At 32.5% G+C, this 27,512-nt stretch overlaps 3 protein-coding genes across 7 annotated transcripts; 1 reads left to right on the top strand and 2 right to left on the bottom strand.

Moving 5' to 3' along the window:
- LOC109330313 (pentatricopeptide repeat-containing protein At2g45350, chloroplastic) lies at positions 705–2,798 on the bottom strand. Its single transcript, XM_019564462.1, has one exon. It carries the CDS (start codon positions 2,628–2,630, stop codon positions 750–752), a length of 1,881 nt encoding a protein of 626 aa, XP_019420007.1. The 5' UTR covers positions 2,631–2,798; the 3' UTR covers positions 705–749.
- LOC109329865 (serine/threonine-protein kinase D6PKL1-like) lies at positions 3,935–8,263 on the bottom strand. 5 transcript variants are annotated; one of them, XM_019563729.1, is made up of 3 exons: positions 8,072–8,263; positions 6,094–7,346; positions 3,935–5,063 (listed from the first exon to the last, which is right to left on the bottom strand). In XM_019563729.1, exons 2-3 carry the CDS (start codon positions 7,014–7,016, stop codon positions 4,181–4,183), a joined length of 1,806 nt encoding a protein of 601 aa, XP_019419274.1. In that variant the 5' UTR covers positions 7,017–7,346; positions 8,072–8,263; the 3' UTR covers positions 3,935–4,180. The 5 variants fall into 5 exon arrangements, with proteins under 5 accessions (XP_019419274.1, XP_019419278.1, XP_019419275.1 ...); XM_019563733.1 differs by having other exon boundaries at positions 6,094–7,087; XM_019563730.1 differs by lacking the exon at positions 8,072–8,263 and having other exon boundaries at positions 6,094–7,087; positions 7,202–8,044.
- LOC109329135 (farnesyl pyrophosphate synthase 1-like) lies at positions 22,576–26,240 on the top strand. The gene is made up of 12 exons (XM_019562811.1): positions 22,576–22,753; positions 23,180–23,204; positions 23,420–23,535; positions 23,649–23,735; positions 23,983–24,099; positions 24,195–24,283; positions 24,611–24,662; positions 25,029–25,124; positions 25,290–25,334; positions 25,567–25,656; positions 25,759–25,830; positions 26,038–26,240. Exons 1-12 carry the CDS (start codon positions 22,643–22,645, stop codon positions 26,164–26,166), a joined length of 1,029 nt encoding a protein of 342 aa, XP_019418356.1. The 5' UTR covers positions 22,576–22,642; the 3' UTR covers positions 26,167–26,240.

Here is a 27,512-nt window from a genome sequence, read left to right as displayed (position 1 = left end):
GTTTACTTAAATGCTGCAAAAAGTGTTGGTTAAGGGAAATTTTGTCCATAAGAGATTCTTGTGAATTTGAGATTCTTCAAGTAGACTGTTTATATATTGTTCAAGCTAAGCTAATATAAAACTAAGAGAATAATGTATCTCCTTATATAAGGAGATAACTTATCTCCTTATACAAGGAGGTACTACTCCAGCTAAAACTAATGCAACATTATTACGGACAAAATTTTGAAGAATTAGATAAGCTAATCAACAATGCACGTTTCTTTTTGGATGAAGCTTATCAGAATTTTATTATTACTATATATAATCAACCCATAACAACATACCTATTACCAACTAAAATACCAAAGCTTGTTGGTCCAAAAGATTTAAGGAACTTGGTCCCCTTAAATTAAAATTTATGCAAATCTCCAATATGATTCTAAAACAATTTTAAGACAAATGTATGTAGAATTGTGTGGAAACTTTATTCTTTTTTGACCTGGTCCATTCTTTTTTTTTTTCTCCTATCACAAAGTCTACTAACCCATGGAAGAAACAATGTTAATGTAAGCTTGAACACAACAATAGCATGTCAACAATATTATAGTACATGAGTGTAATTTGCAGTATGATTTTGATGAAGAAATGAAACTGTACTTGTTGGTTTCAGAAGATATAAGAGATGAAGATCCACTTGTTATGTACAATGCACAAGTCAATCCCCAACTTATACAATATCCAAGATGGATAAGCTTCAAAGAAAGAATTTACAAACTACTTAACAAAGAATAAATCTCAGTAACCTGAGGGTGTGTCCTATCCTGTACAGAAAATTGATGAACAATTCCCCCCAATTCAATCCAACTACAACCTGGAATTTTCTTTAACTTTTTTCCTTTCATTTTTGTCCTAACCCTTTTAACATTGTCCCACATACCCAAACTAGCATAAATATTAGACAGCAGCACATATGAACTAGGACTACATGAATTTAGCTGAATCAATTGCTGAGCTATAGGCTCTGCTATTGAGAAATTGTCGTGAATTCGGCAAGCACTAAGCAAACTCTTCCAAATCACGTCGTTGGGTTCAATGGGCATCTCCTCAATGAGTTTCTTGGCTTCTTCAACATGCCCTGCGCGGCTAAGCATGTCGACCATGCATCCATAGTGTTGCACCTTAGGTTCTACCTTGTAAACATTTTGCATGAGCTTAAAACATATCATTCCCTCCTTCAACATGCCAGCATGCCCGCAAGCACTCAACAGACCAATGAATGTGATATCGTCTGGTACAATAGAAAGCCTTTGCATCTCCATGAGAAAATCAAAAGCCATTTCACCCATTCCATGAATAGCTAGGCCACCAATCACAGCATTCCAATGATCAACACATTTGTGTTCAATACTCTCAAACACTGAGATAGCATTCTTTATGCTACCACACTTGGAATACATGTCAATCAGAGCAACACCAAGGTTACCACTCAGACAGTACCCGTTGTCCATTATATAACAGTGTATCGCGACTCCAACTTCAATGTGTCCCAATTGAGATATTGCTGTAAGAACAATCAACAATGTTGTATCATCAGGTAAAAGATTCATTGCCCTTCGCATATCATGAAATAGTTGAAGTGCCTCAACGCTATAACAGTTATGAACATAGCCAGCCATCATGGAGTTACAAGAAATGACATCTCTCTTTGGCATTTCATCAAATAAACTCCTTCCAGCAACAATATCACCAGATTTTGCATAACCATCTATCATAGCAACCCAACTCACTGAATCCCTCTCAGGCATCTCATCAAACAATGCTTGAGCATCCTCCATCTTCCCATGCTTTGCACATCCATCAATCATTGTGTTCCAAGAAACCAAGTCCCTCTCAGGCATTTTAAAAAACAAACTCCAAGCAATATCCATCCCATCTTTAGACCTCACATACCCTCCGATCATCGAATTCCAAGTAATCAAATTCTTCTCCTCCGACGACATAGCATCAAACAACTCATGTGCTCTTTCGACCAGCCCATATTTCACATACCCATCAATCATGGAGTTAAAAGAAACAGTGTCCCGATCAGGCATTCTTTCAAACAGTTGCTGTGCAAGCTCAATACACCCACATCTTATAAACAACCCAATCAAACAATTCTGCAAAAACACATCAGACCCAATATTTGTTTTGCACAACAAACCATGAACCTGCATTCCTTCCTTCAACAAACCCACATGAGAACAAGCTTTAAGAACAAGGGAAAATGAGTACTTATCCAAACAAACCCCATTTTCAAGCATCAAACAGAGGATAAAAAGAGACCCTTTTGGGTCACTACCATGAGAGTAAGACCTAATCACCGCATTCCAAAGAAAAGGATCACCTTGACGGTGTTTAACAAAACCACCATGGGTATGGTGTTTGAAGAAAACATAACGTGCAAACTCAACAAGAGGCTCATAGGGTGAGGAAATGAAAGTGAGAACGAGTTTTGTAGTAATGGCAGTGTTTTTTATGAACCCTGTTGTGATCATGTGTGCATGGATTTGGTTAACGTGTTCTATGGTAGTGCATTTTGGGAATGTTATGAGAGTGGGAATTGGTGAGAGCCATGGTTGGTGTGAGGAATTAACACACACAAACATCAATGTTCAATTAATGGGTCACTTCAAAATTGGAGACAAAATTTGTTTAGAAATTAGACAAGTTTGAGTGATTGGTTCATCCATTGGTCCTATCATTTCAAGCATCATGGGATTTGGATAACATTATCTTTGTTTTGAGGTAGAGGAATGGTGTCCTTCTCACTCTAGTAATTATTTGAGTTGTTCAAACGAACCAATTCAAACTGAGTCGAACAATTCGTGAATTTTAACCGAGTCGAACTCGAGTTAAGATAATAACGTTATCGAATTCAAGTTAGGTTTCGAACAGAACAAATCTTTATCGAGCTGAACTTTGGTTCAACTCAGTTCCATTCGTTTTCTGTCTTGGTGCTCACTGTATAAACTTGTATTTGACAATTGTATTATCAATATAATAATGTATATTTAAAAGTGTTGTATGCAAAAGTTTGAGATTTTAAACCAATTCTTAAAATTTGGGATACAGGTCAACCTCAACTAGATCAATTTGACCATAAAAGGCAGCAATCGTAAATAAATAAACAAACAAACAATAACAACCGAGTGAAATCATGGTTGCAAAGTCATAACAAGTGATGATATCTATAGTCAATGTCTCACTTTGTAAAAAATGTTTTGCTAAAATAATAATCATGTATTGCAGCACCATATTAATCAGTTGACTATGATATGTTACATTGTTAAAGATATAACCAAAGTTATCATTAGGTATAACTAGGTAAAATGGGATAGTGAGAAACCCAATATGCATATTAAATTCATCCAACGTCACAATCTACTTCCAATTAGATCAAGCATTGTAACATCTAAACCAGCAAGGCCTTGGTTGAGTAATATAAGACCTCACTGAATCTCAAAGATCGAGAGTTTAATTCTTGTTGTACTATATATAGGTGATATCTCACAAACCCCGAAATAGATTAATTCCTACCTAAAAAAAGTGTGGTCTTGATAGTACTAAAAAAACATTATAACATCTAATTAAATTGTGCTCTACTTTCATTTTTTGATAATTAAACCGTGCTTGTTGTACTATATATAGGTCCACCACTAAGATGCAGCTTGTGCAAACCATAAATAAACAAAAACTAACCCTTTTTTTGTTGATTTGGACTTAAGATACTCTTATTTTTATGCATGATAGAGTCATAGAAGCTTGATGCTAATGGATAGAGCCTATATAGGTAATAGTGTATTTTAATCATCATGTCATAAAAGAAAATAAAATATATTCAAACATGCTAATTATCAAGTCTTTTAGGGAATGTACTTTGCTGCATGCCCATATGCTTCAGTTTCCAAAATTTCATAGTCACTACCACTATTAATTTCAGACTCAAATTCCTAATGCATTGGAAAGTGTTCTTTTATGTCTTTGAAATAGATGACAGGGAAGCCATGCATTGAGTATACCATACAACAAATTTTGAAAGCAAACAAAAACAAAAACAAACATACATTTCCTCATCATTTATGTTCCTTAAACATTGAAAAAACAGTTCTTGCCCACTAAAAGAAACCATTTGCATTGCAATAAATATTATCTATCTCTAGAAGAAATCAAACTCCAGATAATTATCAGGACCTTTCTGATTATTACCTATTGACATATGATTAACAGCTTTTTCAACAGCTGATGAGGCTGGTGAAGGTACCTTCTCTAACTCGACATGCTTTGGAATCTCGGGTGGGGTAGCACATCGGATCAATGCCCAATTCACACCTTCGAAAAAGGGATGTTGCTTAATCTCAGTAGCACCTCTTTTATATGCCAATCTGTGCTGAGGTTCCTTTACGAGCAACCCTCTTATAAGATCCCTTGCTGCGAAACTGACAACAGGCCCTTCTGGAAATCGCAGCGGCTGACCTACAACATTAAACAATGTTGCTCGGTTTCCGGAACCCTTAAAAGGAGTCTTACCAAACAACAGCTCATATAGAAAAATTCCAAAAGTCCACCAATCAACTGCACTCCCGTGACCTTCACCCTTAATGATCTCAGGTGCCAAGTATTCATGGGTTCCAACAAATGACATAGACCGAGCATCGGTAGGCTCAGCAACGAGCTCGGGTAACGGACTCACTTGGTTGCCAATTTCATTTTTGGGCTTGCGTTCCTTCTTTGATTTGCTAGAGAAGAACCGCGGTGAAAAGCATGTGGTAGGAGCAACACATGATGGCTGGATGCAGGAAGGTGGCTCAATACATGCAGGCTGGACACAATATGTTGGATTCTTTCTTAAAGACTCGGAATCCATGATTGTGCTTTTTACCAGGGTTGGACTAACAGCACAACGGAGGGAAAGGTCAAAGTCGGAGAGCATAATATGTCCATCATCCCTAACAAGGACATTTTCAGGCTTCAGGTCACGGTAGACAATTCCAAGCATGTGGAGGTACTCCAAAGCTAGTAGGACCTCTGCCACATAAAACCTGCAAATAACAAGTATATTAGCAGTTGTTATGATCAAATCAAATTAACATCACGGTAAAATCATGAAAAATCCCAAAAAAGTGAAAAGCAAGAAAAGAAATCATGACTAGGCTTAAGGAGTATCAAACAACTATCTCCATTCTCCAGCTGACAGATTTTATCAGAAATATAAGTTTAACGAATTTGAGCATATAAAAGTAACCAGAGAATAGCTAAACAAGCACAAACACAAACCCACAGGTAAAAGAAACTGATATCATGATTTCAACCTGTACTCTTCATGCATGAATGGCATGGGTGGATCCCAGGCTCAAAAGTCAATGTTCATTACATATTATTATAAAGTAATAAGTTTAGATACCTGCATTGTAACCGAGATCTGCACTATGTAACCCAAGAATTATAATTAAGTTCTTTAAATAATAATGCAGCAAGGTTATACGTGTACACATGTAAGGATGACTCCAGCACTCCTCAGAAGTTCTCTATATTAGAGTTATGATTCGAGTACTTTCTTTTAAAAAAATGCAGCCATTGTAATTACAATATCCTGAAAAAACTCAAACCTAGTTTCCTTCCTTGTAGACTATAACAAGCCACCATAGCATGATTTATGAAATTGGGTTCAGTTTTCACCTTTTTTGCATGCATAGTAACACATTATCCATGAATCCATGAAAATATTCTTTTCCAACTGGATAGCTACATTGTTTCTTATGGGTTGAAAAACTTTTCATACATTTGAAAGCAAGATAAGTAAATTCTCAAACATCTACAAATCACAGACTTCCACCAAGTGATACATGAACTTTGCTTTTTGAGTCATTAGTCTTTTAAGCAATATATGAAACTTTGAATAATTAAATTGTAGAATCACTTAATTTCAAGTAGCAAATAATTAAATTGGAACTGATGCAAATCAAGGGAGGGTGACAAACACTTCAATGAGCAAGGAGGGAAAGTCAAGAGAAACAAAATGTGTTTTAACCAGGATGAATGAATCAAACTTGAGTATTAACTTGGACATACTTCACTGCCTGCTCAGGAAAATGCTTTCCTGGCTGCTTCTGCCGAAGCGTATGGAGGTCCCCACCAGGGCAGAACTCCATTACCAAGCATGAGAATTTCTCTGTCTCAAAATGGGTATACAAAGTTGGGAGAAAGGGGTGGTCAAGTGACTGAAGAATTTCTCTCTCGGTCTGAGCGCGAAGTAGCTTTTTACGACTTGCTAGGGACCCTTTGTCCATCACCTTCATAGCAAAGTGACATTTAGTTCCACTCAACTCAGAGAGATATACACTGCCGATATCGCCACATCCCAACCGCTTCAGCAGTCTAAAGTGACCTAAACCCAATACCCCATCTCTTGTTCGAACAACTTGGATAGCTTCCCATCTAATGTCGTTTGCCTTATGAGGCTTGTTTATGCTGCCACTAAAGCTACTACAAGTACTCTCATCGCTCACATCACTGCTTGTACTTGCTCTGCAAATACTGCTCTTACCACTCTCAACAAAATCAGCACGGTCACTAATCTTGGCACTTCCACTCGTCTTTGCAATACTGCAGGCCCCATCACTAATTTTAGCAGAAACAGGACTGTTCTTCACGCTTCCATATCCCGATGTCTTTTTGTCATGATCAATAGAGATTTCCTGTGAGCCTACGTTCTCATTAACAGCTTGATCTACTTCTTTGTCGAGGACGGATGAAGATGCAGACCCCTTATGGGCTGAAATTCCTAACTTCTTCATATCAGGAATTTCCACAGTATTCTGCCTTGATGAATTTTGTACAGACTTCGACATATCTTCAGGAACATATTGCTCAGGTTTGCATGTCTTCGAAATCGGCAGTGAAGGAGGCCTGATGTCTTTTGCCTTAAGGGGTTCAATCCCAGATGTGTCTGGATGCTGTTTTGGGACAGCTATTGCACTAGTTTTCGAGTCCATCCAATATGCTAAAGAGTTTTAACTGTGATCAGATTGACCAAATCCATGGCTGAGCATCCATTTATTATATCCTAAAAAATAAGAAACAACCTATCAAACTATCAAAGGCATCAACATCAATAAAGAAGTTCAACCATTTCACTATAATATTATATTAGCATAAAGGGGGTGAGCTTCGGCACAACAGTAAAGTTGCTGCTTAGTGACCAAGAGATCACGAGTTCAAGTTACCTCTCTGCTTGTGGGGTAAAGCTGCTAACATCTACCTCCCCATACCCCACTAGGTGAAAGTCTCGCGCACAGGATCGTCTTTTTTGTGGATAGAGTCATCTACCAAAGAGTAAAAACTTCAGCATCCATAAAATTAACAAATATCAAATACTAAGCTCACAATCAACAAGAAACAAATAGATCCATTAATAAGTGAAACAGTTCATACCAGTGATACATAACAATTAACATTTGCATCTAACATTGTTAAAGTATATATAATAAGAATATTAGCTTTAAAAAGACCTCAGGCTCTTTCAGAGTGAAACCACACATTATCATTCATGAACAAAAAAGTAACAGAACCAAAGACACAGTTAGTAAATGAAAGTAGCATGTATCCCTAAAAAGTGGAGATGCATGCAGACCATAATCAAAATAGTAAAGCTCAATAGTGATGAGTAACCAGCAACATAAAAATCAGTTTTTTTCTTATTAAATATACAAAAATATAAATAAATTTCACAAAACTACTATAAGGGGTTGAACTTGGAGGACCAATAGAGAGAAAGGGCATGAGTAAATGCAGGTTCTGAAGTGAGACAGGGGCAATTAAGGGAATATGAAAATTATCAAAACAAGTAAGTGTTCCTGAATGAATTGAATAAAAAATGAATTTTGATGAAGGAAGCATGGTTATGAGTTGAATCTGAAGCAGATCGGAAAGAAGAGAGGGACCCAGATGAAAAAAACAAAACTTGGAAGGTTAATGAGCAAACCCAGCATGAGAAAAAAAATGGAAAAAGCTAAAAGGAAAAGTAAGATGAACCCAACAAAAAAAATACCTAATTTGAAGGATAATCAGTTTCAAAATTCAGAGAGAGAGAGAGAGAGAGAGGTACTGTAGATAGGGAGTTGCTGGTAATGGTGAATGGTGGTTTAGAGAGAGAAAGAGAAATTACACTGACAAGGTCTGTGCTTGTGGTGTGGACTATTAGGCAGAGAGAGAGAGAGAGAGAAAGGGTCATAGGTAAAGCAAAGTTTCTTTTTTCTTCAATCAATAATTTCCATGCTATTTTCACTATTTTCTATATTTTCTCTCAAAAATCAAGAAAGGTCCAAATTACTAAAACTCTAAATTAGGTGTAGACATATGTATATGTATGTAAAGACCAAAGACCAGTAAATATGAATGGAAACGGGCGAGTCGAGTTTACATATACCCAACCCCGAACCCGAAATTCAAAACCCGAATCCAAACTCAACGGGGTTGAAAATAAAAATATCATCCCCGAACCCGAAACAAAACCCGAAAATGATAAAGTGTTAAGGAAAATATGATATTATTTTCGTGTAATTTTACTCTAACATTTCTATTTTCTACTGTATTATTTCATTTCTTTTATGTTTGAAGATCCAATAGTATATAAAGTAACATTAGAGATTAAAAACAAATGACAAATGATAGAAATTTCAATTTTAAATTGAATTACCTTACTTCGGGGCGGGTTCGGGTTAGAGTCTTTGCTATACCAAACCCGAACCCGAAATTTAAACCCGGGTAAAACCGAACCTAATCACATCGGGTTTTTCCCGTTAAATTCGTGTTCGGTTCGGGCGGGTACCACGGGTTTGGTTTTTATTGCCATCCCTACCAGTAAATTTTGAAAACACATTGAATATTTAATTTTAATTAAATTTTGTCACCCAAAAAAATATAAATATATTTGTATCTAACTATGATATATTATATATGTTTATATATAAGTTTTTTTCAAACAATAGTATAGGATCCTCTCCTTTAATATCCGAGACAGATACTTCAAAAAACAAAGGTAAATATAATTTTTAATAATAATTAAAAATGAGTGATGTAGTAATAGTGTAAAATACTCTTACGATATTGATTGTATACATTTTTTCCCCTCTAAAAATAAAGTAAGAAATATGCACATGTCTCTCCTTCTATTCCACCTGTCTCTTCCTTCTATTCCACCTGTTTGCCAAGCCTTTGCCCAAACATTTCTTTAATCTTTCCTTGATATTTTTTTCTTTCAATTTCCTCCTCTCTTTTTTTTCTATTTTTTAAGCTATTTAATTTTAAGAAAGAGTTTTTATTTTATAAGATGATTTTAAGAAAGTTGCCTACCAATTTTGGTCTTGATTTGTAAGTGAAAAGAAACTAATTTTACATGAATTCTATCTATACTATCAACAAGATTTTGAGGCAGAAGATTTACAACTTCTTCTATTATTTAATCCTTCATTTTAGGATGGGATTAAATGATTGTTCTTCAATTACGCCTTTATAAAAAGAGTAAATTATAATAGATAGGAACAAAGTTTAAATGGTAAAATAGAAAACTAAATACTATCTTTTAAATTGTAACAATATTAATTTCTTCATGAAAAATTAGTTTGGAATGAGAATAGAAATGGTTTTCCTATAGAAAATAATAATTACTATGTTTGCATGAAGTACTCATTAGATGGAAATAGAAATTCCCATCACTTAAGCAAACATCAACACTTTTGGTTGCCTAAAATGGGTGCCTGCTTTCCATTATAGTCAATAAAATCACAAAGTAATGGACCAACGGTCGATGAGAATGTTTGGTTTGATCCAATGAAAATTAGAGGATGAGTATTACTCAACCATCCATGCTATATAGTTTTGGTGGACCATCTATTACAATCACTACAATGCCCATTATGAAAGCTTTAATTTTGATTATGTATATACTCCAAAGAAGTGCCTTCAATTTCATTGTAAAATATCAATGGTGCCACTACTTGCCAAACGTAAGATACTTCGCTCCCAAGTGAATTGTTTTTTAGTCGTTGGATTGAATGGTTTTCAATCTTATTTGTTAAATTTGTGTCCGGTCACCCTTTTTGTATAGAAGTCGTGATAACACAATATGAGTTCTATTTAGTTCAGAACTCGTGATAACAAAATATGAGTTTTGTTTAGTTCAGAAGTCGTTATAGGTCATCACGACTTCTACATTGAAGTTGTTATAGGTCATCACGACTTCTGCATTGAAATCATTATATGTCATCATGACTTTCACATTAAAGTTATATTCACTTAAACCAAATTAACTGTCACCAGAATTTGTATTACACTATCACGACTTCTACACTGAAATTGTATAATGCCACCACGACTTTTAAAAGGTGCACAAACAATAACAAATAACCAAATTTTTCCATTCAACGACTGTGACGTAGTTCGCTTTTAAACAAATTAATATGCGATTCGCATTTTAGCTTTTGCCCAATATCAATTATGTTAATTGGAGGATGCAAAATAAGAGAGACCCTTTTCATTTTTTGGTATCATTATCCATGCAATCACGTTCATGGTGCTTAATGTCTTTACTATACATGCCAACAAGGGCCCAACTTCTAAATGCTATATTGTTGTGATGGGACAAGGGATTATTTAAGGATCACTCAAACCTTTTGTGTGAGTAAGTGATAAAGAGAGGTTCAAGGCTGCATTAATAAATGAGCTTTTAATCCTATCTGAAATTGATATAAAAGAATATAGAAGATTTGGTATATGAGTTTATTTTCTGAAGATATATAAGTGGTTTTGCTTTTGCAGTTTTGCATCACTGTATGAGGTCCCAATTGAGTATGAAATCTCATAAATAGATAAATAATGACAATCAAAGTGGTTGGAACTCATTTTCCCATTTGAAACACCCTCCCCCAACTTGGCCTTAATCTTTTGTGTTCTGTTATTTGTTATACATCTATCTTTTTCATTCACCATTTTTTTATCTCTTTTATAAAATACACTTAGGAAATTAAGGATATATCACTTCCTGTTTTATTTTGTTCAATATGAAATGTACAATAAACAACAACAATAACAAAAATCGAACTTTTATCTCATTTTCGACATGAAATATAATGCTAATGTTTTTCATATTATGTAATCCAGATATCTTTCTTTCCAAGAAAATATCCACATAATTAATCTTGACATATCTCACAAACATATTTTATTTCCTTTTCTTCTTTTGACAACTATAATGAGATATGCAAGCAAGAAGCTAATCAAACATATACATCTTATTTTTATGTGTCCAAATATAAACAACTAATCTTTAACCTAAAAGCATGAATTTCTGTGGGTTAAAAGAAGATGTAGATTTATTGAGAGCTACCAATAATTCTTCCTTTTAATACCCACCACACAAAAATCAATACCTTTCAATAATACACAAAAACATGCCCCTCATATAAAGTTTACTTAGGATATGACCAAACATGTCTCCCTCACCAAACAACCGAAGAAGTTGGTTCAAATGTACATGTTTGATTCCCCTTCAGCAAGATCTCGGGTTTGAGTTTTGTGGATGAAAAAATGTCTGCTGGGAGAGTTAGCCCCACATACCTATGGATGTTCCCGGCTCGGAAAAGATTGCCTCTAGTGTGATGATACATGTGTCAAACCCAAAAACATGTCTCCCTGAGACATCTGCAAAATGTTTCTAAGCTTTCTTTAATATATATTTTTCTATGCCCTATAATATTTTATATATGTAACAGCAAATTGAGAACCAAATGGGAAAATCCTAATACCTAATAGAGAATCCAAGTGTCTCATAAAACGACAATAAATCAACTTTGGACTGTGACTTTATTTACAAAAGCTTTGTTTGATTGTTCATGTCGTTTGGACAACTTTCTTGCTTCTAGTCATTGTCTGGAGTCATGTTGCAATAGTACGTGGAGCCATGAAATGAAGGGTATGTGACCTTCAACTTAAGGGTTAACATTAGGACTAGTGGTTTTATATTTGACTCAGCAATATAGTACCCAAGTTTGGTCCCAAACTAAAAGTAAAGTTGGGTACTTCACTCTTCTTTGGTCCTCACAAACAGACACTTTGTTTTCCTAGTTGCTTTCTTCTTTTCTTTATAGACCCCCCATTTTAAAAAATTATTTTTCAGGTCAAAGGAAAACTTTATTTTGGCCAATGCTATCCTTTTATATACAGGCTCTTTTCATTATCAGAAAATGTTCAATGATGATAAGATTTTTCTCTTTGCCCTTTTTTTCTGGTTTTGATAAATGCATGTGATGTCTTGAGAGTGAGTGAAACCAAACTAAGGTACCTTTTATCAAATGCAAAACTAGCTTCACTTTTGTATCATGGGTTTTAAGCTGATCAATAAATTCACAACTTATTCTTTGAAAAGTAATATTATTCATCTATTTGGTCACAAGTAATTTATTATTATTATTGATATTTCAGTATATTTTGCAGTCAAAGTTATCAATACTTATTATTATTAGCTGAGTTATCTATGTTAATTTCTTGTCCAGAATTCATAACAAGATTAACAAGAATTTCAGTGAGGTGAATTATTGTGAAAATAGTGAATTTTATATTAAGAATCATTTTGACTTTAAAAGTAAAGATATAGCATTATTGTTTACATGCATGTTATGATTTATGACTTCTGAGTCTTGCCCCTATATATAAAAAAAAACACCTATGATATCTGTCAAATGAGAGTTCATAATCAACCCTTAAGAAAATGGATCACAATCTCATAAAACGACACAAACTTTAAAGTTTTGGTACAATGTATCTGAAACAGTATGCTAATTAATAAATTAGTGATACCATTATGTGAAGAAAAAAACTCATTTTCACATTCTTTTTTTCTTTCGAGTTTCATGACTACCCCTTCCAACAAGTGTTACTCCCAGAAATCAAATCCTTGATCTTGACATTTCAGTAAGGCCTTACACCATTAGACCAACGTGTTGTTAGTCATTTCGACCTAGTAAAAATATTAATGTGGCCTTCTAAACTCATGAAGTCTTTGCATATGATGCCACTTATTACTTGAGGCAATGAACCAAATTGAAAGATATAGGAATACTAAACAAATGCTTAAACAATTCAAAGGGAAAATTATGTGTATAAAGATAAGACCATAGCAGATCTACAAGCTCCATGCATAGAGGTTTGAGCTACTTACACCATACCCACATGCAGCCCTAATTTATATTATTCTTTTTCTAATCAAAACTAGAAGTTATATATAGTGGTCCTCTCACACTCTTTCATATTAAACTCAATACTTCAGTTACTATATGATAAAATATTCATGATAATATGACATCAACCAATGGTAGCTAGCAGCAGTAAATTACATTTTTTGACATGTAGCATGCATTTAAATCTTGGGCCCCTAAACATTATTTACATAAAATTATTTATTTTTCACTTTGGGTCTCTACAAAATTTGAATCTGTTTTTGTTTTACTGGTACAAGGGAATATATTCCTTCTAGAGGGAGAAAAAAAAGCTTTTGGAAAAAGCTTTGGAGATGTGAGATTTGGATTTTAGCTTCACTTTTGCTTTTCTTTTTAGTTTCTTCTTATGTCAAAATATCTACTATAGAAAGTGTAAATTTTTTGGCTTTGGAAATTGGTTGAATAAATTTTTTTTGACTGTGAACCTACAATATAGTAAGAAGGAACAACTCATAGATTTGGCATGGCTACAAGGTCCATACTTTTTTCTTTAATGTCCTTTTCTCACACTTATCATTATCTCCATCCTACTATTTGCCCTGTAAAAATGTTTGGAAAGGAAGAAAAAAAAGAAAATGTACACCAAACTTGGTATTGAAATTTCTTTGATGTGGATTACTACATTGAAATAATGGAATTTTAACAGCTACTAGGGAGTAATAATATAATAATCATGCAGGTTTTGCAATGTTTATTATCAAATATTGATAAGCTAATTATTTTACTGTGTTGATTATAGTGACACCATGTGAACAATAAGTAAATGTACTGTACAACCACATGAAAACAATAAGATCATTTATTGGAGCCACTACCAAGGGATGAGAGATTGTAAGAAATGAGTGATTATGATAGAGCATATAATGAGAATATTCCTCAAATGGGACAAATCATGAGAAAATATAAGAATCTTTAGCTAGAGATTTATCTAGGGATGTCAAAAATACTCACCCCGTGGATATTTGCTAAAATACCTATAACGAGTACCTATAAAAATAGCTTATGGGTGAGAGCATATATCATGATACCCTCTCCGCGGCCCGCGGGTACCCATATATTTATAATTTTTTTTAATTAAATAATTTATATATATATATATATATATTACATTTTTATTATTGATTTATAATTATATATTATCTATTTTTGTATTATGTTATAATGAATTTTAGTGATTAAAATATATGATAAATTTAACATGTATATAAATTTTATTATTCATGTAACAATTATTTTATATGTATTAATTATTATAAAATATATAAATATAAAATGAAACTTAAAAACCCGTGGAGTACCCGCAAATACCCGTGCGGGTACCTGTAAATAGTGCAGATATGGGTACGGGAAAGCACTCCGCCCCGTTGTCATCCCTAGTCATTCATCTAAGTATCTAATTGCATTTAGAAAAAATGTATATACTAACAATATATGAATTTTTACACTGTTATTATGTCATTTGACATTCATATTTAATCATCATTAATTATTAAATTGAATATGAATAATAGACGATATATTAATTATATGTAAATATTTACATTAACAATATAGACCCATGGTGGAGAATGAAGGATAATTAATACATTAATGTAAATATTTAAATATAGACCCAATATTGCACTCATATTGCATCTTGCATCCCAACTCAAACATGGGCCCATTTGCATTTTGGGTTTTATCACAAAAACTGGCCCACAACCCAATGACCCATGGTGGAGAATGAAGGATATCCTAGAAGCTAAAGATGTTGAAAGATACAGTTGAAAATCTTTGATTAATTTTACAATAGCCATGATCCATTGTGATTATGGTTGGGGCTTTATTCATGTATGCTTGTATATTTTACCTCTTATGACATTATACTTTGGTTTAGTTTAAGACTTGTGAGTAAGTAGTTAATAAGTATTCTGAATACCCAATTTTGTCCTGCCTAAAAGTCAATTTAAAAAAATAGCAATAAGATAAACATTTTGGGTTTATATAAAAAATAACATTTTTTATGTGTTCCAAAATAAAAATGATTTAAATTTGAATTTATGACTTTTATTAATTTTGAATTTTAAACATCATCATAGCATAAATCAAAATTTTGAATTTTAATTAAAAGCAAAAATCAGACTCTCCTTAACTTTCTCTTGAAAGTTAAGAGGAGATTTGATTTGATTTTCAAGCATGTGTCAAAATTCAACTTTAAATAGGCATATGAGACATGAAATTAGGGAACCATAAAAATCTCATCCAATTTTTTTTTCCATTCATCATCTATTCCCAAGAATTCTCAACAACCCTCTCAATCGAAATTTCATTTTTCAATTATTTTCTTCATTCTGTAGACATTATCTTTCACACATAATCATCTAACAAAAACCTAAAAGATCCACAATCCAAAAAATGTCTCATACACAACAAATCTATATCATTTATAACAACCTCAAAATCTCCTATACACATGTCGTGCCCCGATTTTCGGCTGCACGACTTTGCTTAGAGTCGCCACTAAATTTTATAGTTAAAAATGTAGAAATTTTTTTAAGCCCAATTACCTTGGGCTTTTGGATTTTTGATATCCAGGTTCGGGAGTCGGTTACAAGGTAGGGAAGGTATTAGCACCCTACCCGTCCGCCTTAAGCGGTACCCTTCACTAAAATATATAACTTTATTATTATTATTATTTATTATTAAATTATCTGGTTAATTAATTAATTATTAAAATGAACAAATTATTTATTTTTATTATTGTGCTGACAAGATTGACCTTGGTCTACATATCCCTATTAAGGGAATCAAGGCTTACATAGTTGTTTAGTAGAAAAACTTTTGTCGGTTGAGTTTTTTTAATTAAGAAAAGAAGCGGCATAGTGCGACCTTCCGAATGATGAGTGGAGAGAAAGAAGTCCCATAACGACCATCCCTCCATCCTTTATGTGATTGTCAGTTTTTATTTTTTTGCAAAATATTGATTTGAGTGTTCATTTATTAGAAGAAAAAATGTTATATGTTGTTGGTTATGTTAAAAGGATCTTCTCACTCATTATTTATTCCATAAAAGTATTATTTATTTATTTATTTTTACTCTGATTAGAGCAATGTTTGTTATTATTATACAAAATGTTATATTTCTTGTTGGTTACATAATTATAGTTTTAAGATATGCAAATAATATGAATGAGTAAAAAAATATAAAAGAGTGAAAAAGAGAAACCTAACTATGTAGATATGGCACACAACAAATCATCCACATGTCAATTCTATATTGGCCCGAGAAAAGGATGGGTCGCCTTGAGACACGTGTTGGATCGGGGTTGTCTGTAATATGGGTGCATGATGTGTAACTATATACTCACACACATGGGATCCTTTGTTGCCATAAAGGCTCAAATCTGGTGCGAAAGGGTGTACCAAAGCGAGATTGCGTGATGTCGTCTTATTGGCTGAAGCAAGGGTCAAAGCCGATGTCAGCAATGATGATCGACTCAACAGTGAGAAGCGCGAGATCACAATGCTTCGAATGAACTCGAACGCACGCGATCAAAACGCAAGTGAGAAAGCAACTTTTTACTTTGTGGAAGATTTTTTTCTCTCTCACACGCAGAGCTTTTTTTTAGTGATTCTTTTGTTTAGAAATTCTTTTTCTTTTTAGTGCTTTTTGTAAGATAATTTTTTGAGGAATCCCTTACTCTTTGGCATATGCTACTATTTATAGCCTAAGTATATTAACATATACAAATCTATTCATTTAATTTCTTTGAGAGAATAAAGGTGGAATCTGATTTGTTTTTATTAATTGAAATTCAAATTCTAATTCTCGTCATTATGGTTTGGAGGAAGTTAAAGAAAAAAAACCAGATTTCCATTTAATTCATATCCAAAAAATCAGGGTTTTCCTGATTATGACATTTAATACAAAAAATTCGAATTTAAAAATTAAAAGTCCAAATTGAATGTTAATACCCTGAGTGATTAATAATTTTTCTAAAGTCCAAAATCGTTGTAATACCCCTGGTGAGTACAAATAAATATTTGGCTCTATAAAACATAAAATTAGAAATCATTTTTTCGTAGATAATATTTTTAATCGATTCTAAACCATCTTAACATTATTGCATTACTTAATGATAGGTGAAGATAATATTTTTAATTGATTCTAAATCTTAATATTATTGCATTACAATTTGATATGATTTGTGTTTTTCATAGTGCATTCTCTAATTTGATTTTTGAGTCCTTAATGATTTACTTTTTTATCAAGGTGATTCACACAACTTAATCAAATTGATATGATACGATTCAAATCACATATTTCAAATCTTTAATTTATCTGATAATCCAATTAAATCTTTAATTCATTCGCCTTTTATTTTTCTTTATAATTTATTGTTATTATTTTTAGAATAATTTTGAAAAAATCATTTTTGAGAATTTAGTTACTTTAAATTTGAATTTTGGTTAATCTAATCACTTAGATTTTGGAACCTTATCATAACTGGTTTGACCTTTTTATTTTGGCTTTGTTATTTTGGTTAACCTAATCATTTAGATTTAGGATCCTTAACATAACATGTTTATTATTATTTTTATAAAATCATCTTCGGAATTCTATTATTTTTTATTTAAAAAGTTTTGGGCTTTTATGGGCTTAACGAAAATGGGTGTTCACAACTACCCCTCTTTACTTGTTGCTTACATGATAGCAAGCAAACTGAAGTTTGAGAGGTATCATGGTAAATAACTAGTAAATAAATGAACGTTTTGTTGTCAAGGTTGAGAAAAAGGCCTTGAGGATATTTGATGAAGAAGATCAATGCTCTGCTGGTGGATTAGGGATTTGTTGAGGCAGTTCCCGCGTTTGATGTGATGAACCAGGAATTTGTTGGGGCAATTCCCGCGTTTGATGTGATGGACCAGGGATTTGGTGAGGCAGTTCCTGCGTTTGTCATGATGGACCATGGATTTGTCGAGGCAGTTCCCGCGTTTGTCGTGATGGACCAGAGATTTGTTGAGACACTTTCCGTGTTTACCGTGATGGACTAGAGATTTGTTGAGGCAGTTCCCGCGTTTGCCGTGATGAACCAAAGATTTGCTGAGGCACTCGTGCTGCCATAATGATTTAGGGATTTGCTACGACACTCATGCTGCCAAAATAATTCAGGGATTTGTTGAGACAATTCCCGCGTTTGCCGTGATGGACTAGGGATATGTTGAGGCAGTTCTCGCGTTTGCCGTGGACCAGGGATTTGTTGAGGCAGTTCTCGCGTTTGCCGTGATGAACCAAAGATTTGTTGAGGCACCCGTGCTGCCAAAATGGTTCAGGGATTTACAGAGGCACCCGTGCTACCATAATGAATCAGGGATTGACGCTTTCATTCAACTTTTTCTTTCTCCATCATATTTTTCGTCGATGCATTTCCGACAAACTCCCCCCTTCTTTCCGTGGTACTAAGAATTGGCACATGCAGCCAAATGGTGGGCATTTCGAGAACAGACACCAATTCTCAGTATTGAGTGAAAAGAATTGGCATAGGTAGCCATATTTTGGGCATTTTGAGAACTGACACTGGTAGTTAGTATCGAGGGAAAAGAATTGGCACAAGTAGCCATATTGTGAGAATTTCAAGAATTGGCACTGGTAGCCATATTGTGGTGGTGTATTCGAGATCGGTTCTTACTGTGCAATAAGAATTCGATAATATAGATATGGGTTGTTTTATCCTGGGGACGGCGTGATTGATAGTCTGCTTGCACATTTTTTACAGTGCCACAAAACGTCTTAAAGAGAGTATTATTTCGTGACTCAACCAGTAAGTATTATTTCGTGCCATTTATAATTATTTCAAGCTACGATAAAAACGTTATCATATCACTAAAAATGTAGAAAGAATACTTTCATCCTCCTCATAACTAATGTTAAAGCCATATCCTAAGAGCAACTTACTTTAAGATGCAACTTTACTAGCACTTTATAAGTATAGTAATTGTTTTCAGAATTTGAGGATATGATAATTTGTTGAAATAAGTGAAGAGAATAATAATTTGTTGCAGCAACTATTCAATCTGCTTTTTTTTGTTTCTCTTTTACCAAAAAACCAACATTTTATATTTTCCTACACTTATACTTAATTTTGATTTTATATAGATTTTGATGAAATTATGGTTTAGGTTCTTCAAAATCATTCAGTCCAACATGTAAAATATAAATTTCAATCACTCTTTTACTTGAATATGGGGTATATATTGATTTGATAATTTATAATCTTTTTTATTTAAAAAGAAATGAAATTTTGTACTACTAAATCTTTTGGAAGGTCACATGTTACCTCTCATTTCGTACGGAACCCTCAGGAGCAGTCAAATAAACACTTTTTTGGCAAGTCAATCATATTTCATACAAGATTATCTTCATCATCATCACAAATAGAAAGAACAAAAGGGGGAGAAATGCACTTACCCAAAACGAAGAAAGTGTTGGTTTGATGGAAGAGGATGGAGGAGGGTGTGAACAATCAGGACAGATGTGTGGTGAAGGAGGGTGTTGATGACTGTTGAGGAGAGGAGGGCGTGGAGAAGGAGGGTGTGGAGGAGAGAAGGGTGTGGAGGAGAGAATGAGGAATTAGGGATTTAGAATTTTAGGGATTTAGAATTTTAAGAGAGGGTAGCGTTTTTTGCTGTGTGTCTGTGTGATATATTTGGGTTAAGTTAATAATATCGGTCCGGTCTGGATCGGTCTGGATCCCAGACGTGAAACCGAAGACCGGACAGGACCGATCGGTTCTTAAAAAATAAATCCAATATGATCCGAATACATTCGGTTTTTGCGGTTTCGGTCTACTTTGGATCGGTTTGTGGTTCTTGTTTTGGACCGGTCTGGATTTGAACACCCCTACCTTGATAGTAGAGAGTATTAAGTTACACATCTAAGTATAAGGAAAACTTTAATTGCAATTGAACAAGAGAAAAGTACCACTTCACCCACCTCAAAAAAAGATGAAATCAATTTCAATTTTCAAGCTTAAATTCTGATTGTGTTTGATTAATTTTAAATCAAAAGAAGAAAAATGTTTTTGAACTCTTTAATATTTTTGTAATACACTCTTTAATTTGCATTTAGAAAGGGCAACCTAAAAAATTGCCAGGGAAAGCTCTTCACACTCATATGGGTCGTATGTTTTATTTAACAACCTACTTTATTTTTAATTGAGAAGTGAAATATTTATTTTTTGAAAATTCATATAATTAGTTTTTTTTGGAAATCAAACTAAAATTAAATTAAATTAGGGAAACAAAAACATTTATACCTATATTTTTATTATTAAAATTCGTTTATCTTAAAAGAAATAGAGAAAAAATAAAATAAACATGTTACCTTTTTTTGCTTATTTTTTTACTTATAAGTTTTCTTCATAAATTAAACTTATACAGCAAAATAAACAAAAACAATCTCAATGAAAAGTTAGAAGTGTTAATGTCATATGGCCAAGGTATTAATATTATGGTATAATAATTTAACTAATAGTTCACTAATTAAACTACATACCAGTAAAGTTATATATATATATATATATATATATATTATACTAATATTAATATTAAAAAATAAATAAATAAGACAATAACTAATTTTATTTGCACAAATTGTTAAAACAAAACGTATAACTTGTTGGTATGTCATATTTTAGAAGTATAAACAAATGTAGTAGTTGTGTATATCCTCTGTAACATATTTTGGTAAAAATTAAGTCATCACTTTAGTATGTTCAGTATGATTACATAACCAATATAATTGTTATATCATATATGTATAGGGATGAATTCAGTCATTTTCTGGTTGAACAAACAAGTAAGATCCTATTTATACAAGTCACTTTGGCACCCAAAAGAAGTTACAAGTCACTTTGGTACCCAAAACGAGAAGCTAGAAGTCACATTAGTACCAAAAAAGAAGTTAGAAGTCACTTTCCATTTAGGCCATTACCAAACAATAGATGAGCATTTCCTCTCATCATAAATTTATTGAATTAAGTACATACGTCAAAATGAGTTATTCGGATGGATTTGAGTTAGCACATATAAAGTTGAACTAACTTGTCCCGACTAAAAAGTTTGGATATAATTTATATATATAAAATTGCAGCTCAAACATGTGTCTTGAGCAAATTGTGAGTTGTGACAACCTGACCGGTTTGATATTAAAAAAACATTTATTTAAACTTTAACATATTTAATCTATGTTTATTAAAAAATACATATAATTTAATATTATGTATAACATTTTTAACACATTTGTTATGCTCAATTCAATCAAATTCATATATCTTATGTTTGTGTTAAAACGTAATGTCAAGTTTACTTATATAATTTTTAAAATAATTCATTTATTAAATCTCTATTCATACTGGATTTCACTTCCTAACCCAATATAATATGTGACTTCACATTAATATATAAATTTTTGGACATTATCAAAAGTAATATCATGTCGGTTTGATTATTGTAATGTAAGTATTGACTCAAGTTTAAAAGTAACTCTATATATCAAAGTATAATCACCATTGTAATATAAGATTATTATTCTTTATTTTATGTACCAAAATATTTTGTATGTTCATTATCAACACCTTTATTGTGATTTGGTACGAGTTAAATTTGGTTTTGGGTAAAGTTCTCAATGATAATCAATTATGTTGTATTTTAATTTTGTTGGAAAATTATTATTATTTTTTATATTTTTTTAAAAGTTAAATCTAATTAAATAAAGAAAAAATGAAATATATATAGTCTAATATCTCTTTTTATTTGATTGGATATAATATTTTGTTATTGTGCTTAAAATGATATTTACAAAATAGCACGAATAATATAATGATTCACTTTATAATATTATTGTATTTTACAAATATTTATGCTATAAATATGACTATTTCTTTTTTAAATTCATAATATCAATATTTATTATATATTTTTTTTATAAATTCGTTGTATCATTATGTTATAAAAGATTCTTCATTAAGGCTTATTATCAAGTTAAAGGTCTCAAAAAATAACATAAAAAGAAGAAATGGGTAGCCCGAATCTGCTCTAATAAACCCGACTTGAACGTAATTTTAATATAGTTTGATCGGTCTAGGCTAAAAAATCCAAATTAAATAAAAAGTAATATGGTATCCAAACCGTATAAATTTTTAGAGTTTTCTCTATTAATTTTTGCTACCCTTGCTCTCTCTTTCTCGATTATATAAACAAATTCAATAACCACATTTATGTTGTAACATTCATTCTCATCTTTCTTATTCACTTCCTCTTAGTCTTCTGTACTGTGTTCTTTGTAGCATTCTCCTTCTATTGTGTCAATGGCAGATCTCAAGTCTAGTTTCTTGAAAGTCTATTCTATTCTCAAATCTGAGCTCCTTCATGATCCTGCTTTCGAATTCTCTAATGATTCTCGCCAATGGGTCGAACGGGTATACTATATTCCTTTGAATTTTCATAATCATAACCACACTCTCATTTAACAAATCCTAAGCTATTTTAACTTTGTGCTCTCCTTTCTGATTATCATCTAATAAAAACACTCAAAAAGTAGTTTTTTTTGTTTCTCGTTCAAACTTTCACACTAGTACTACCACTTTTCATAGGTACGTGTACATTATATTGCATGTGCATGCATATATTTTTTTTTATTGACATAGTATTACTATTTTTGTTGTGGGTGAAACTATAACTTAAAAACTTCTTCATTTCATTCTTTAATCTTTTCACTATAACTCCGAGATCACCTTATGAATCCCTTGCATGCATGTACTTGTCTCCACTGCACACATGATCTCATGCATATGCATGCATCATGTTTTGTCACTTATTGTGTTATGTACTCTTTTTTGTTTCAGATGGTGGATTACAATGTGCCTGGAGGTGCGGCATGAGAATTTCATCTAACCTTTGTGTTTATCTGTCACTTACAGTGTTATATGTATACTCAATCTTATTCTAAGTTCTAATTATTCCACTCTAAGAAAACAAGGGTGGTTTTATTCAGAAAGCATTTTAAAAAGAGAAAAAGCTTTCTATATATATATATATGAGATAACAATCATTGACTAAATGATGGATTATAACTTGTATTGCAGGAAAACTGAACCGTGGAATGTCAGTTATTGAAAGCTATAGATTGTTAAAAGATGGACAGGAACTACATGATGATGAAATTTTCCTTGCTAGTGCTCTTGGTTGGTGTATTGAATGGGTATCACAATAAAAAACCTTTACTTTTATAGTTTGAATGATAAGAATAGTTCTATTATTAACTTCACTAGTTTGAGGAATTTTACAATCTTCTTCTGTCAATGAATTTTCCAGTTGCAGGCACATTTCCTTGTTAGTGATGATATTATGGATAACTCTCACACACGGCGTGGTCAGCCATGCTGGTTTAGAGTACCCAAGGTATCAAGCAAGAATAGAGATATGCTGATTCAAATACTCTCTCATACGATACGATGTTCTGTGTCAATGAAAAGATTTAAATATTTGTTATTTTTACTTTATTATCAATGATAGACACAACATATATGAGACAGAATCCGGGACAATAGATATGTGTTCATGAAACATAAGTAAACATGTGTTATTATATGTTTTTTTTACCGGTATTGGGATAAAGTAAATGACCTCTATCTATTTTGTGGTGAAGGTTGGACTTATTGCAGCAAATGATGGGTTGTTGCTAAGAAACCATATTCATCGTATCTTTAAGAATCACTTCAGAGGAAAGCCATATTATGTTGATCTTCTTCATCTGTTTAATGAGGTTTTACAAATATCAAGGTTTTGAATTAAGTGGATTACATCTTACTATATATATATATATATATATATATATATGTGTGTGTTATCTTTTGTTAGGTTGAGTTTCAGACTGTTTCAGGACAGATGATAGATCTGATCACTACACTGGAAGGAGAAAAAGACTTGTCTAAATACACATTATCACTGTAAGTATGGAGGGGAAAAATAAAACAATTTAGCAATATTATCAACACAAATTATTGAGGAACATTCCACTGTCCTTTGAAGTAAGAGTTATCGTCTATGTCGTTCTTTTAAATATGGTTTAAATACTTGTTAGATTACTAATTTTAATATTTTAGTTTTGAGATAGAACTTTAATACGATATCAAAATCATAGTCTTGATTTCTTTTCGACTGTCATGAGCTAAAAGATATCTTTTAATTATAAGTGAAATATAACCTTCTTTTGGTATGCTATATAGTGGTATATATCAATATCAATAACTAACATATATGAACATATCCTTCAGGCACCGTAGTATTGTTCAGTACAAGACAACCTATTATTCATTTTACCTCCCAGTAAGTGTAGTATATCTTCTCACATGTTGTCTTGCCTCTGAAATTTAGGTTTCTTACTTGTCCTTATTCCATGAGATACTGATCACAATTGGTTCTTTAGTGACACTGAATGCTAGAATTGTATATTATTTGGTGCAACAAGAAAAGAGATAATGTAAGAGGCATGTAATGTTTTCTTCAGTTTGAAGGCACATATTTTCCTTTTTTCTCTCTTTCTGATGAGTCTTAACAAAAAAGATATTATGTTATATTTCTATGTGATTCCATTTCAACAATTCTATTTCTTTGTCACCTTTATATTTAGATTCACACTGGAATATATGATCTGATCTGTTATTTACTTTTGAATATCTCTAATTTTCATAGGTTGCATGTGCTTTGCTCATGTTGGGTGAGAATCTTGATAACCATATTAATGTGAAAAACATTCTTGTTGAGATGGGAACATTCTTTCAAGTACAGGTAGTTTTTGTTTGATTAGATTTTTCCTCATCTTTCTTTAGGACTATATATATATAGGTTCCAGCATGCTATATGTCTATACTTGATGTTATTATCACCTTGATTTCACTTTCAAAACTTGTACTCAAAACTTTCATTAATTGTTGTTTCCCCCTTTCTTTTTAGGATGATTATTTGGATTGCTTTGGTGCTCCTGAAACAATTGGAAAGGTTTGCATACTAACACAGGAAACATAATATGTAATGTCATACTTCGAATGAGACAGTAACTTACCTGAAAATCGAATATCTTACTCTACTTAGTTTTCTCTATAACTGTGTTTTTGTGCATCTATAGAAGCCTCTTGTAAATTTTTATACCTCTGATACTATAATAAAATCAACATTTTTGGCAACCAAAACAATTTCTTTTTAACCTAATTCTAGTTATGTATGAAACCAGATAGGTACAGATATTGAAGATTTTAAGTGCTCTTGGTTGGTTGTGAAAGCATTGGAACTTAGCAATGAAGAACAAAAGAAGGTTTTAAATGTAAGTGCTTGTGATATAATTTCCCTATCACTTCTTTATTGTCTTTTTCCCATGATTAAACTTAGGATAAGTTACATATATGTACATTTTTGTGGTTTGCAGGAGAATTATGGGAAGCCAGATCTAGCAAATGTTTCTAAGGTGAAAGCCCTCTATAACGAGCTTAATCTTCAGGTTTGAACTTCATTTATAGCTAGTTCTCATTAATAATTTACGGGCATTATAACACTACTTGATTCATATAGTCGATCTCACCTAATAGGATAAAGGTTTGTGAGAACAAAACTGAGATACTAAAATAAAACAAAGCATTTCCACACACTTTGTAAGAAATTCATGCAAACAAGTATAAAACATTGTACTCATCATTGGAATCAATAGGGTGTATTTGCTGAGTATGAGAGCAATAGCTACGAGAAGCTTGTAGCCTCCATTGAAGCTCATCCAAGCAAAGCAGTTCAAGCTGCATTGAAGTCATTTTTGGCTAAAATTTACAAGAGGCAGAAGTAGAGTAACTCCAACATGAAGGCCCAAATGGTTGAAGTTGCATTATAATCTTGAGTTATGATTGTTATTTTCATGGCTTGACTTTTTTTTATAAATAATATCGTTATGTATTGTTTTATTTTCTTTTTACTTATGTGTGAAAATATGTTGTATTTTATCTTGTGATACTTGCTTGGCTATTTGTAACTCTTATGAATAATTTTGGTTCTTTAATATTATTGTTGTTGTTCTCATAGTTTTTGTTATTAAAAGTATTTTCTTATGTTAATTCCTATGTATGAAATTAAGTCGTTAAGATTGTTTCACAGTCCTCACTCACAGTAGCACTAGTCATGGCTCACGTGAGTTGTAGGAGCATCCTCACATGAATGGGAGGGTATAACTTGGAACATTTTACTGTCATCTTTGATGTTTGGACCAATACTATAGAACATAATCAAATTCAAGATCTAATATGAATCAAATTTATAAGAGTAAATTATATTGATACCTCCTGAGTTTTAGTGAAATTATACAAACCACTTATCACTTTTTCTAAACTTACACAAACCTCCTATAGTTTTATACTTTCATTACACTGACCACTGTTCGTTACACTATATTATAAGAGCGATTTAAACAATATTTCTTTAAAATTGTTAATGCATTTTGTAACAAAAAATAATAAAGATACATTGATTTGTATATTATTTAGACTTGTCTACACAATATATCATGTTTTGTTTAACTTAATTGCATTTATCACATTTTTTGTTTAAAAGATTACACTTATTTCTTATACAGGGGTGGTCAGTGTAATGAAAGTACAAAACTAGGGGAGGTTTGTGTAAGTTTAGAAAAAGTGATGGGTGGTTTGTGTAATTTCACTAAAACTCAGGGGGTGTCAGTATAATTTACTCAATCCATAATTTGAACATAACTAAGCTCCTTGGCTTAGAAAAAATTCTTCATTTCTCATGAGCCAAATCAACCACAATACAATAAACTATAACATTCTCTAACACTTTCTACCTTTTATTGATTTAAAAAAAGACTCATGCAACACCAACATATCAAAACTAGTATTAGGAAAAAGAATATGAATCTCGAGCCTAGAGTAAAAACCTTTCGAGACGGATAAGGCAAAACACAAGATAATAGAAGGTGATCAATATAATTGACTCATTTTGATCCATGCAGGGGAGTCATAAGGTAATCAAGTGATAAGAGTGGATGACTTACGGAGTAAAGTATTAAGGAAGTTGATGGTCCAATTTTACACCTACCACAAAACTACTAACATATCTTTTAGATATCACTAGTCAAACCAGATATCATACCAGAACGATGTTAACGAACCATCTCCAATT

Source organism: Lupinus angustifolius, chromosome LG16, assembly GCF_001865875.1.
Source record: "Lupinus angustifolius cultivar Tanjil chromosome LG16, LupAngTanjil_v1.0, whole genome shotgun sequence".
NCBI lineage: Eukaryota > Viridiplantae > Streptophyta > Magnoliopsida > Fabales > Fabaceae > Lupinus > Lupinus angustifolius.
The sequence above is the reverse complement of the archived record's forward strand: the minus strand, read 5'-3'. Positions and strand labels throughout refer to the sequence as shown.